The sequence below is a fragment of the Belonocnema kinseyi genome, chromosome 1 (genome assembly GCF_010883055.1).
Source record: "Belonocnema kinseyi isolate 2016_QV_RU_SX_M_011 chromosome 1, B_treatae_v1, whole genome shotgun sequence".
NCBI classification, from domain to species: Eukaryota; Metazoa; Arthropoda; class Insecta; order Hymenoptera; family Cynipidae; genus Belonocnema; species Belonocnema kinseyi.
In genome coordinates this window covers 79,753,808-79,766,708 of record NC_046657.1, presented here as the reverse complement: position 1 = coordinate 79,766,708, position 12,901 = coordinate 79,753,808, and the positions used below count along the sequence as shown (strand labels likewise).

General features: G+C 27.5%; 1 protein-coding gene across 4 annotated transcripts in view; it reads left to right on the top strand.

Moving 5' to 3' along the window:
* The window catches only part of LOC117167768 (ubiquitin carboxyl-terminal hydrolase 48-like), a 311,237-nt gene that overhangs the window by 192,691 nt on the left and 105,645 nt on the right, over positions 1-12,901 (top strand). For all 4 annotated transcript variants that reach the window (XM_033352943.1, XM_033352951.1, XM_033352936.1 and 1 more), the window contains one exon: positions 4,002-4,129. In XM_033352943.1, the coding sequence (XP_033208834.1) occupies positions 4,002-4,129 (128 nt within the window). The remainder of the gene's footprint in view (positions 1-4,001; positions 4,130-12,901) is intronic.

Genomic DNA, 12,901 nt, shown 5'->3' with positions numbered 1-12,901 from the left:
AAGATAAAAAATGAAATTAGAAAAATCGACATTTTTTTCGATGTTTGCATTAAAATAAAAATTAAATAAACAAAAAAATAAAAAATGTGCTCTCACCATTTTTTGAAAGATTTAGTTCTGAATTTTTCAAAAAAAAATTCTAAAATCGGTGCATAATTGCGTTCTAAATGTCATTTTGAACCTCGTTTTCCGATTTCACCCCACTGTGCGTCCGTCCGTCTGTAAACACGATAACTCTTGTAAAAATGAATGGATCCAATCTTTTTTTCCTTTTTTGAAGATTCATAATTTTAGTTTTAAAGTTTTTTTTTTTAGATAAAAATCAATTTTGTTTAAGTTGAAAATTGAACTATTTGATTGAAAATGAACTTTTTATTGGATGTTCATATTTTCAGGTTAAAAATATAACTGTTTTGTATACAAATTTCATTTTTTTTTTGTCTTGGAAATTTAACGATTAGGTGGAAAATTTGTATAATTTTTCTAAAAACTCCTGCTTTTTGTTAGAAAATGAGTCTTCTTGGTTGAAAACCCAACTGCATGATTGGTTAGAATTGTATGTATTTCTTTGAAATTTCATTTTTTTTAAATCTTTTTGGCCTAAAATTTACCTTTTTGATTTCAATTGAATTATTTAATTAAAAATTCATTTGTTGTCTTGTAGAAAGCTCATCTTTTTACCTTAAAAATGCCATTCTATGCATAAAAATGTATGAATTTTGTTTAGAATTCATTTTTTATAATAGAAAATTCGTTTTGTTTAAGTTAAAAATGTTACATTTTGGATGATTTTTTTTGTTAACTAAAAAATCTCTCTTTTTTTGAGTATTCAAGTATTTTGTTGATAACATGAGGGTGTGTGATTTGAAATTTCAGAAAATTAAATTTAAACTGAATTAAATAAATTTGAAAAGTATTTCAAACCTCGTCATTTCCCTGGTATATTTGAGCCCCCTAATAGGCAGGGAAATAAAAAGGCTTTAAGTATTTTTCAAATTAATAGGATGACATTTTTGCGTTCCCCCAAAGGCAAAATTTTGTTTCCGTATAGATAAAAGCAGAAGACAATTTGGAGATTTTGCCCGGAGGTTTCGACTTTGTCAGAAGCTTGAGCAGCTCTTATCCGCGGATAATAGATTGGACGCGTTAGTGGGTGATTAATATAGTAATTAATAATATACGATGACCGAGGAGATGTGGAGGGAGCTTGGGACAAGAAGCAGCCATTGTTGCTAGCTGGACAGAGCAAAAAGCTCTTGAGCTTGGAGCTTTCGTAGAAGCTCTCAGGAGTGTTACGTCATGTTCAGAGAGTTTTCCAAGGGTGGAAACAGAAAGGGGTGGAGGGAAAGTGGGTGGGGGCGGGTGGTGGTCGAATCGAGCAGAGTTAGGTCGGGCCGTGCCCTCGAATGAATTCCAATGTCCACCCAGCCACTTCTAATTACCGCGGGTGCGATATCTTCCGATAGGTTTCCTCGATATCATCCCTGCTCAAGAATATCCTCACTGATAGGCCTCCTAGGCTAATGAGAAATAAATCTTCTCTGATGTCCTTCTCTTCCTCCCTCCTCGAAAAATTGCCGAAATGACCGAAAACTGGAAATATTTTAACTTAAAAATGGCCGAATAATTTTTTAGAATCCTAAATTTAAAAGTGACCGAAAACTGGATGTATTTTAATTTTAAAACGATTTGCCGAAACAAATTGAAATCAAGAAACTTTCAAAATTCAAAGCAAAAATCAGCCGAGAGCTGGAAATATTGAAATTTAAAAACGACAGGATTTTGGAGAATCCTAAATATGCAAGAGACCGAAAACTGGAGATTTTTCAATTTAAAACTAATTTACAGAAACGGACGAACTTCGGAAACTTCAAAATTGAGAGCGAAAATCGACCGGAGGCTAGAAATCTGCTAATGGACCAAATTTTTAAGGATCCTAAATTTATCATCGGTCGAAATTTAAAAGCGACCGAAAACTGCATATATTTCATCTTAAAAACGATTGACCCAAGCAACCGAAATTACAAAGCTTTCAAAATTCAAAACAAAAAGCGGCCGAGTAGTGAACATTTTTAAAATTAAAAATTATAGCATTTTGAAGAATCTTCAATTAATAAGCGACTGAAATTTAAAAGCGATCGAAAACTGGAAACATTTCAATTTAAAAACGACATAATTATTGGTTATCCTAGCGTTAAAAGCGACCGAAATCTGAAAATATCTCAATTTAAAACTGATTTACTGATGCGAACAAAATTACAAATCTAAAAGTTAAAATTAAAATCTACTGAAAGCTGGATGTCTTTCAATTTAAAAACGAAAGAATTTTGGGGTGTCATATATTTACAAGCGACAGAAAACTGGAAATATTTCAATTGAAAAAAGATCGAAGTGGAAACTTTCAAAATTCACAAGAATAAGCAGCTGAAAGCTGGAAAATTTTCAATTAAAAACACAGAGTTTTGAGAATCCTAAATTGACAAGGGACCGAAAATTATATCTGGACATGTTTAAATATATAAACAATATATATAAAAAAACCCAAACGACCTAAATTAGGAAACTTTCAACATTCAAAACAATTAGCAGCCAAAACTGAAAATCTTTCAGATTAAAAATTATAGTAGTTTAGAGAATCATAAATTAATAAGCGGCCGACATTTAAAAGCGGGCGAAATCTATAAATACTTTTATTTAAAAACGATAAACCGAAACGACCAAAATGACAAAACTTTCCAAATTCAAAACAAAAAGTTGCCTAAAGCTGGAAATCCTTCAATTTAAAAACGTCAAAATTTTGGAAAATCTTACAATCATAAAAGGCCGAATTTCGGAAAAATACCAAGTTAAAATAACCGAAATTTGATAGTCTTTAAATTTAAAATCTTCAAAAAACTGAATCTTTTAAATTTAAGAAAGAAATTTGTAAACAAAAATGCGATTTACGAACGGCCGGAATTTAAAAACCATCGAAATTGAAAAGGGACCGAAATTTAAAAGTGGCCTAAATTTGCAGTGACAGGTATTTATAATCTAATAGAAATACAGAAACAGCCAAAATATATAAAACGCAGAAAATTTTGGTTTCTAATTTCTGTTATTTTGGTTAATATTTATAAATGTTGGTCTTTTTAATTTTTAAGTTTCGAAAATTGCATTTTTTCCATTTTATACGATATAAAAGCGACTGAAAATTAAAAATCTTTAAATTGAAAGTACAACTGTCCGGGTGAAAATGGATTCTTTGTTATAAATACATATTTTTAGGTTGAAAGTTCAACTTTTCTACAGAAAATTTGTCTTTTGGCTTAAAAGTTCAACAGTCTACATCAAATTTTTCTTTCACTGACAGAAATACGGAAGAAAATAATATTTACAAATGACCGAAATTTCCAGTCTCAGATATTTAACACCTGACAGGGAAACGGCCAAAATTGAAAAAAACACAAATTTCGGCTGTTTTCTGATTTCGGTTATTTCGCCATTTCGTCATGTAGATTTTGGAAAACCCCGAAATTTAAAAGCGACGAATAGCTGGATTTTTTTCTTTACGAATAGCGGAACCTGGAAAAGAGGCTATGTGTACCTCAATTTCGGTACAAATTGGCGAATTTTTTCAAGGCGTTTAGACCACACCTAAATTCAAAAGTCGACAAATATTTGGCAAAAAGTGATGTTACAAGCGACCGAAATTTTGAAAACACCGAAATTTAAAAGCAACCGAAATTTGAAGGTACCGATTGTCGAGTTTTAAGTTGATTTTTATACATCTAGATCACCTTCAAATTATTTGATTTGCGTTCGAATACTGGATATCTTCAAATATAAAAACTACAAAAAGTTATGGCTTCTAACTTTTGGTCGAAATTTTTTTTTATTTTCAAATAGACGCTTTTTGGTTTGCGCAAATTCAGAATTTCGTTGTGTTTCAAAATGCCCAAACAGATTTAAATGAACTTTTTCTATTGTATCATGTATTTCGAACCCGAATTTTTTTTCAGAGGTCTGCATGGATTGTTTTGTTCAAAGGCTAGAAAGGGAACGTCAAGCTAGTCTCACTTACGAGAGAGCGACAATTTATATTAAATGCATCGAAGATGCCGAACCAATCAAGACCCCAAATGCCGAGGTAAGTTGAATTCAAATTTAATTTTTATATTTCCATCTTTATAAACTAGCTGTGAATTTTATCTCGAGTTTTTCTACTTTCTTAATATTTATAATTAAGTGGTGCACATTTCACGAGCACTTTGCTTTCCGTTAACAAATGTATTTACTTCCTCATAGAGGAAACATTAGTCATTATTTAAATAGCTAGAACTTCATAGAGGGCGTTTCCTTCTTTTACATGCAATTGTTTTATTTTAAAATAAAGATCAGTAAAATACCATGAAATTAATTTTTACTTGAGTAACTTTTATTTTTATATGGCTTCGCATGGGTGCACTCTCACGGCGCAGATTAAATAAATTAAATATAAAGCGCATATATTTTTATAAAAATGAACTTGCTTAAAAACCTGTGTAGAAATTCAAATGGGGGACTAGTCTGGTTCACGACCATTCGACCCCACTTAAAGTCGGGGGCTAGTCAGGTGACCCGACTTATCCTATTCGGGGTCTGATCGGGTACTAGTAGGGGTCTTATGATAATACATCTGCGTGAAATATTAACCAAACTCCCCAAAATTTGTGGAACATCCCCTAAAAGTTTTTCAAAATACTTATTATTTGCGGAAATTTCCATAAACTTTTTTGAAATATTTAAAAGTGCTCAAATTTACCCAAGATTTAATGGGGAACATATTTTACGCTTAAAAATGCATAAATTTATGTAACTTAAATTTCCCAAAGTTTGTGGAATATTAATTTTAAAAAAAAACTTCAGCTGGAAGGTAGCAATGGAAGAGCTTCGCTCTGAAGGAACCTCTATGTTCGTCACGGTACTCTCTGCTTCAGGTAATTATGTTTCGTTACGTGTGGACTGCTATCTTAAACACTCGACGCGCCATTTCTGTTGCGCGAGAGGCGGCACATCGCGCCCTTGCGGATTTTCTTTAAAGCTACCAGCCCAGAACCGCAAGACTCAAATGAAGGTGGTAGCGAAATCTGAACTGTACCGTGCTTAATAGTTGACTACTAGTATACTGCTCTTCACTGATTAATCAAAAACTTTTTCTCTTTCCAATTTCATCTACATGAAGTATCAGAATTTATTTACTTATGGCAAACCTTCGGATCAATATATTCCAATATGGATTTTCTTCAAATTCCATACAAAGGTACTTATAAATATTCCTAGAAATTCGCAATTTTCTAAAAAATACTACAAAAAAATAAGATTACGTCTTTTTGAAGATTTTGATCGTTGTTTTTATAAAAAGTTGATTTTCGTACAAAATTATTAACTTAATAATTATTTTTTAAGTATATTTGAAATGAATTTAACATGAATAAATCTTTTCTCCAAAAAACGGGGTAAAATTATTGTTAAATATATTCTTAGTGTTTTAGAATAAAAGAATCATTACGCTTTTTTAGATATTACCTCATTTGATAAAACCTCGCCGAAAACTCAAACATAAGAATAACCCGACCAGAGCCCCATTAGCTCCCGACCAGAGCCTGAAGTTTACACGCACGGAAATTTGTGAACAAAAAGGCCCGATTAGCCCTTGACCAACCACCGACTAGGTCCCGACTGAAATTTTGGCAACAAAAAGCCCAACTAGTCGCCGATTAATCCCCGAAAGGGTACTTTGTCAAAATTAATAACCCGACTAGCCCCCGATTAGTGCCCGACTTGTAATAGGGCCAAATGGGGTTATGTACACACGGGATTTTCAAGTTATTTGGATTTTAATATTATAGTTTAGATAGAAAAGCTTTACTTATTATTTAAATGGTTATAGCTGCATTTATATTATATGCAAGCTGAAAAATATCCAATCTCTGAATTCGTTTATGTAAATTGTTTCAATAATTCATAATTTTCCTAAATTTGCAAAACATCATAGCAAAAAGTTATTGAAAAAGACATTCTTATTTGATTCCGTAAACAAATTAAAACCCATTTGCTGAAAGAAGCCAAACTCTTGACATGTTGATGTCAAACTATGAATATGTTTAATAAAATTGTTAATGCTTGGGAATTTGCTAAGCATCAGAGAATAAAGTATTCTGGAAGATATTCTTAGTTAATTCTGTACAAAAAATTGAACCTATCTCCTGAAAAATAGCTAGACTCTGAATTTGTTTATGAATATTATTTGAACAATCAATAATTCTTGGGAATGTGTAAATCATCATAGAAAGGAGTAACCTATCAGCTGCTTAGAAGTACCGTTTGATATCTTTTAAATTAGTTAAATAAGTCCAGTTTTAATTATTTAGTTAAACTATTAGTTATTTAAGTAATTAGTCAAATTAGTAAATGAGCTAATTATTTTAAGTTACTTAAAGTAATATAGCTGAAACATCGAAAAGGAGTTGAAAATCCGATACAGATAAAAAATTCCGCAGCTGATGGGGTAATCAAAAAGGCATTATTAGTTGTCTCCGTAAAAAAATTCAGGCTTTTAAATTAAAAATTTTAAAAATTTAAATTTTATTATGAAAATTGTTTCATTAATAATTAATAATTCTTGGAAATCTGCAAAGCATAATAAAAAAAAGTTATCGGAAAGATATTCTTGGTTAATTCTGTAAAACATAGAGCCTGTTAATTAAAAAATAGCCGACATCTACATTTGATTATGAAAATTGTTTAAATAATTAATATTTCTTTTGAAATTTGTAAATGATAATAGGGAAAAGTAATCGGAGAGACATTAGTTATTTACTACGTGAAAAAATTGGTCCTATTTGTTTAAAAATAGCCCAGCTCACATTTTTTTTCTCGCATTTTATACCAACACTCTGAATTTCAATTCCAAAAAAACTGGCACTAAAATCTTTAAAATTTTCGAACATTTTGAACTATAAATGAACTGTCAATGAAAAGCCTTCTTTTAAAGACGTGCCTGAAGGAAATTTTATGTATACCTAAATATTTCTACACTGCGCATTAGGGATGTGAGCAACTGCATTAATTTATTTTGACACGCTTATTTGAAATGATAAAACATGCAAATCAATTATCTATAACAAACGATAATTATACGATAATTGTGAAAGTTACAAAAATTATTTAATTTTACTTCTCAGCCATTATTATTTGTTGTAAAAAAGTGATTTGCACAATTGATCATTTGAAATAAGCGCGCCAACAGTAACTAATCCGCTTGCTGAGACGGCACATACTCAGTGCGGCAAGATCCGAGAATTGGAAGAACGTGATATCACCGAAACTACTTTTTAATATGGAATAGACAAACTAAAGTTTTCATTTTGACCAATTTAAAAATAGAAATTCACAAAAAATACAATATTACAAAGTAATACATTTTTTAAATACAATGACAAGTCAGACACAATTTTTTTATATTATGTTTATTTTAGTATTATTTTTTTGTAATTTATTTTAAAAATTGGTGCTAGAGTAATTTATTAATAATGTTTTTATTTGTTTTTTATTTCCTTTTTATTAATTTTATTACTAGAATTATTATTGATTGGTATAATCGGTAATGCCATTCTTTCTTCGATATCTCTTACGGGACGTTTCGGTTTAATCACTTTTTTTAGGTTTGATTTTTCTGATTCAATTTTTAACTCGTTCAGTACTTCAATCATAATCTCTTAATTAATATATTTTGATATTTTTTAGTTTAAAAGTTTTTCTGCTTTGGCAAACGAAGCTTCTAGTTTCTTTACCGGTTTCGGGTCTAAACAAATTATTTTTAGTATTTTTTGAAAATTGGATAAATTAACGATTTTAATAATAAACTTTTTATCAATTATCTCTAACCTTTTATATTTTTTGGTCAATCTGATTCAAAATATTTTTATATTGTCATATAACATCCTTGATTTTATGATGAAAAAGTAATATTAGTGATATTATTTATAATTATAATAAAATAATTACTTTTGATATTATTTCTATTTATTAAATGTTTGACAATGTTTTCTAATATAAAATGAACTTTTAAATTTCAACATCAATAGAAAATTCCATTTTACTAATTTTCCTCTTTAAAGACTTTAACTTTATATTTTGAAGAGTTTCGAAAATTGATTTATGAAAAAAAATTATTATAAAGTAGAATATTGTACAAATATATAATAACAAATATGATAGGTTAAATAAATGTTGTTTTATGAATAAATTATTAATGTTTTCCAAAAAAGTCTAGGTTTCCAATATTTTTCAATTCAATGACAATTTTGTTTCTTAGAAGATTTTGAACCAATTTTGTAAAATTTAATTCTAAGGATCGAAATAAAGTCAGTCATGATTTTTTTCTTTGATGAAGGGAAGAAATTTCGTTTCATATAATCCTGTCGAGTCATTGAAAGTTCCCAAAACCAGTCGTATGATCAACGCCACTCAATAAGAAAATTGCTCACATCCTCAACGATTTACAATAATAATCGTAATTACTCTAAGTAGCAGCCAATTAAAATCACGGGCTTTAAATCTATTAAAAAACAATTTAGGCCAAATTGTTTTAATTTCTTAAAAGCTTCCTGAAAATTCGTTTCGGAAAAGTACGTCTTGAATAAAAGGTTTCCCTTTTTAATTCAGGCCTCAAAATCACCACACTATTAATTAATTTCTAATGTTAGATATTACTGATTAATGGTCAAATAATTTTCTGGAGAAACGAGAAAAAAATCTGCCTAGGTCAGGGTTTGAACCGGGAACGCCACTATTTACGAGTGGTGCGTTCAACTATCGACCAAGCAGTCAAATTTTCAAACAAAAAGATGAATTTTCAATTAAAAAGATTTATTTCTACCAAAAAGTCTTTTTTTTTCAACAAACTATATACACTTTTAACTAAATAGTTAAATTTTCCGTATTTTTTTTCGTCTCTAAAAATTATTAAAAAATAAGTTTCGGTTTAATAAATTTATTTTAAGTAAAAAAAACTTAATTATTCACTAAAATTATGAATTGCATTTTGATATAAAAATTCGAATTTCCTACCAAATATGACAAGATTCCAACGTAATATATATTTATTTTGAACAAAATAGTTGGATTTTCAACTAGAAAATATCAGTTCGAATTTTGTACCAAGTTTTTGAATTTTGAAGCCAAAAAGACGAATTTTGTGCAAAGATTTATTTTAACCCAAGATTATGAATTTTCAATAAAAAAGTTAATTTGCAGCCAAATAGTTAAAGTTTTAGTTAAGAAATTAGTTGTGAACTAAAAAATAAACGAATTTGAACTAAAATTATGAATTTTTAATAAAAAAATTAACTTTCAAGTAAGTAGTTCAACTTTAAACAAAGAGTTGAATTTTCAACTAAAACTGATTCATTTACAACAAAACAATTACACTTTAAACCAGAAAAGATTAACTTTCAACTAACAAGAATAATTTTCTATCAAAAAGTACGAATGTTCAACAAAACAGTTTAATTTTTAACGGAAAAACAACGGAGTTTCAATTAAATTTATGAATCTTCAATCATAAAAATTAACTTTGAAGAAAATATTTCATTTTTGAACAATGGACTTAGATTTTCAGCAAAAACAGATACATTTTTCAACAAAACAATTACATTTGAAATAATGAAAGGTGAATTTTCAACTATGATTAATAATTTTCCATAAAAAGCGAATATTTTACAAATAGATTAATTAATTTTTAACTGAAAATAAAAAATGAATTTTTAATTAAAATTATGAATCTTTAATAGAAAAAATTAACTTTCAGGAAAGTAGTTTAACTTTAAAACAAAGAGTTGAATTTTCAGTAAAAATAAATTACTTTTCATCTATAAAAGATTTATTTTCATTTAAAAATATCAAGTTTCAAGCAAAAAGGTAGTTAATTACATTTTTAGTTAAGAAAAATTAATTCCTAACAAAAAAGAAATTATTTTTCTACAAAACTCTTTAATTTTGTACCAAATAGTTTAGCCCTGCTAAATTGTTCAAATATTGAAGATAAAAAGACGAATTTTCTACAAAACATTTAAATTTTGAACTCGAGAATATATATCCTTAGCGTAAAAGTTAATTTTCAACAAAATATTTAAATTTCCGGTTTAAAATATTGATCTGGAACCAAACGAAAACAATTTTCGACTAAAGTTATGAATCTTCTACCAATAAAATTTACTTTTAAGAAAGTAGTTAAACTTAAACAAAATTTTAATTTTTGGCCAAAGCAGATTAATTTTTAACAAAACAATGGTATTTTCGACAAAAAGAGATAAATTTTTAATCATGAAGAATACTTTTCTACAAAAAACAACTGATTTTGTACAAAACAGTTCGATTTGGTAAAAATAGTTTAATTTTTTACCATATTATTGAATTTTCAAGCCGTATAGACGAATTTTCTACAGATTAGTTAAATTTTTATCCAGTGTATGAATTTTTTTAGAAAAAAGATAATTTTCAACTAATCAGTTGGATTTTTAACAAAGTATTTTAATTTACAGTTAGGAACTTAATTTTTAAAAAATGAACGCTTAATAAAGTAGTTACACTTGAGAAAAATATTTTAATTTTCAAATAGAAAAGATCAATTGTCAAATAAAAATATGGAGTTGCAATCAAAATTTAAATACATAGTTAACTGTTTAGTAAAAAAATGCAATCCTGACAAAAAAAATGCTTCAAGAGAGTTAAATTTTGAAACCAAGAATATGAATCTTCAATGAAATACGTAAATTAATTGAATTCTGAACTGAAACAGATTAATGTTCAACAACATGTATAAATTTCTAAACAAGTAGTTACATTTTTTAAGAAATTTTTGAAATTTCCAGCTGAAAATACGTATTTATATCTAATTAGTTGATTTTTTAACTAACAGAGATCAGTTTTCAATTAAATTAATAAAGTCTTTAAAAAATCTTTAAAAAATCGAATATTTACATTTTCGCTTTAAAAAATTAATTGCCAATCGAAAAAAACCGAATTTTATACAAAACATTTCCGTTTTGTCTCAAATAGTTGAATTTTCAAGCAATTAGTGAAATTTTCACAAAATACTTGAATTTTTAGCGAAAAAATATTAATTATCAAACAAAAAAACGAGTTTTGAACTCAAATTATTCAGTATAAAAAAAATTAACTTTCAAACCAAGAAACTTTCAGTTTCTATATAAAAAGAAAAATTTTCAAACCACAAAGATAAATGTTCTACAAAGTAGTTGAATTAAAAAAAATTTGCGTAGTCAAGAAAGAAAAAAATGCCATCGAATTGTTGAATTTGCAAACCAAACATATGATTTTTGAACTAAATTGTTGAATTTTCCACAAAATAATGCAAGTTTTAACCAAATGATAAAATATTTAACCAAGAAGATGAATTTTTTATAAAAAATTCAGTAGTAAACCTTTAAAAAAAAAGTTACGGCTCTATTTTTTTTACTATTTTTTCAAATTGTTGACAGTAAGGTAAACTAACCATTACTGGGACAGTTAGAAAGAGCTAACCCATATAAACACAATTTTATAATTGGGGAATTGGAATTTTTTGTACAAAAACCGTTATAATAAGTGGCTAAGACATTATAATGATCGATTAGAACAAAAAATACATTAGTAATTTTATAGTAAATTAATATGAATGGATATTTTTAAAGCTATTAAGATCGCCCATTAGTGGGACACGAATTTTGGAACATATCCTTAAGAGGAGCACCAAAGAAGCCAATACTGGGACAAGGAAAATCCAATGGGGTTTATCAAAATAAAATGGCACAATTTACTTAACATTTATTACAGAATACATGAAAAAGCAAGAATGGATTGTGATTACCGTTTAATTATTTATTCTAAAAAAGTTGTTTAAAGTAGTTTATTAAAACCTCTAATTTTAACCTTAAATTTTGCCAACTGCTTAGGTAAATATTTTAATAATAACTCATAAATCTAATTATTTAATAAAATTAGTAAGTATGCAGTAAAATTTAATATTATAGACTAATATTATCGATTTACTTGAAAATTAAACTGTTTGGTTGTAAATTTTGAATTATATTTCATCTTAATTCAAGTTAATACATAAATTGAAAAATGTATTGAAAAAATTTAAATTATTATTTGGTTACCAATATTATTATTTTGTTGAAAATTTTATTGACTGAAAAATCCGTTTTGACTAATATTTCAACTATTTTGTTTAAATTTCGTCTTTTGGTTTCGAACATTTGTCATTTTAATTATAAATTACATTTTTCTTTGAGAAAAATGCAACTGTTTTGTTAAAAATGATATTATTTAGGTAGAAAATTCATAAATTTTATTAAAATAATTTTCTTTTTTTTTTAATCAAAAATCTTATTTATTTAAAAAAATCATGTCATGTTTAATGTATAATTAAACCATTTTTCGTTTGAAATATCAACTACTATATTTTTTGATAAGAATTAATCTTTTTGGTAGCAAATTAATCTTTTTAATTTAAGAATTCAAGAATTTGTTAGAAAATTGAAGTATAAATAAAATATTAGTATAAATTGAAGTATTCGCTTTCGAACCAAAAAGACAAATTTTCAAGAAAATAGTTTAAATTTTAATAAAAAAACATTTTGCAAAATTTAGGATATTTACATAGGAAAACAATCCAATGTGAAACACTTTTTTAACGTCCAATAATGAAATTGATGAAAAGAATTCATGAAAATAAAATCAAGAATATAACGACCACATTTGGACAACCACCACAAAATTTTCACATTGGAATCTGAAAAAAAGATACACTTCGCTCCCCTCCCTTCCCCCTAAAAAAGAAAAAAAGAAAATTATTCATCTTTACTTTGGACAA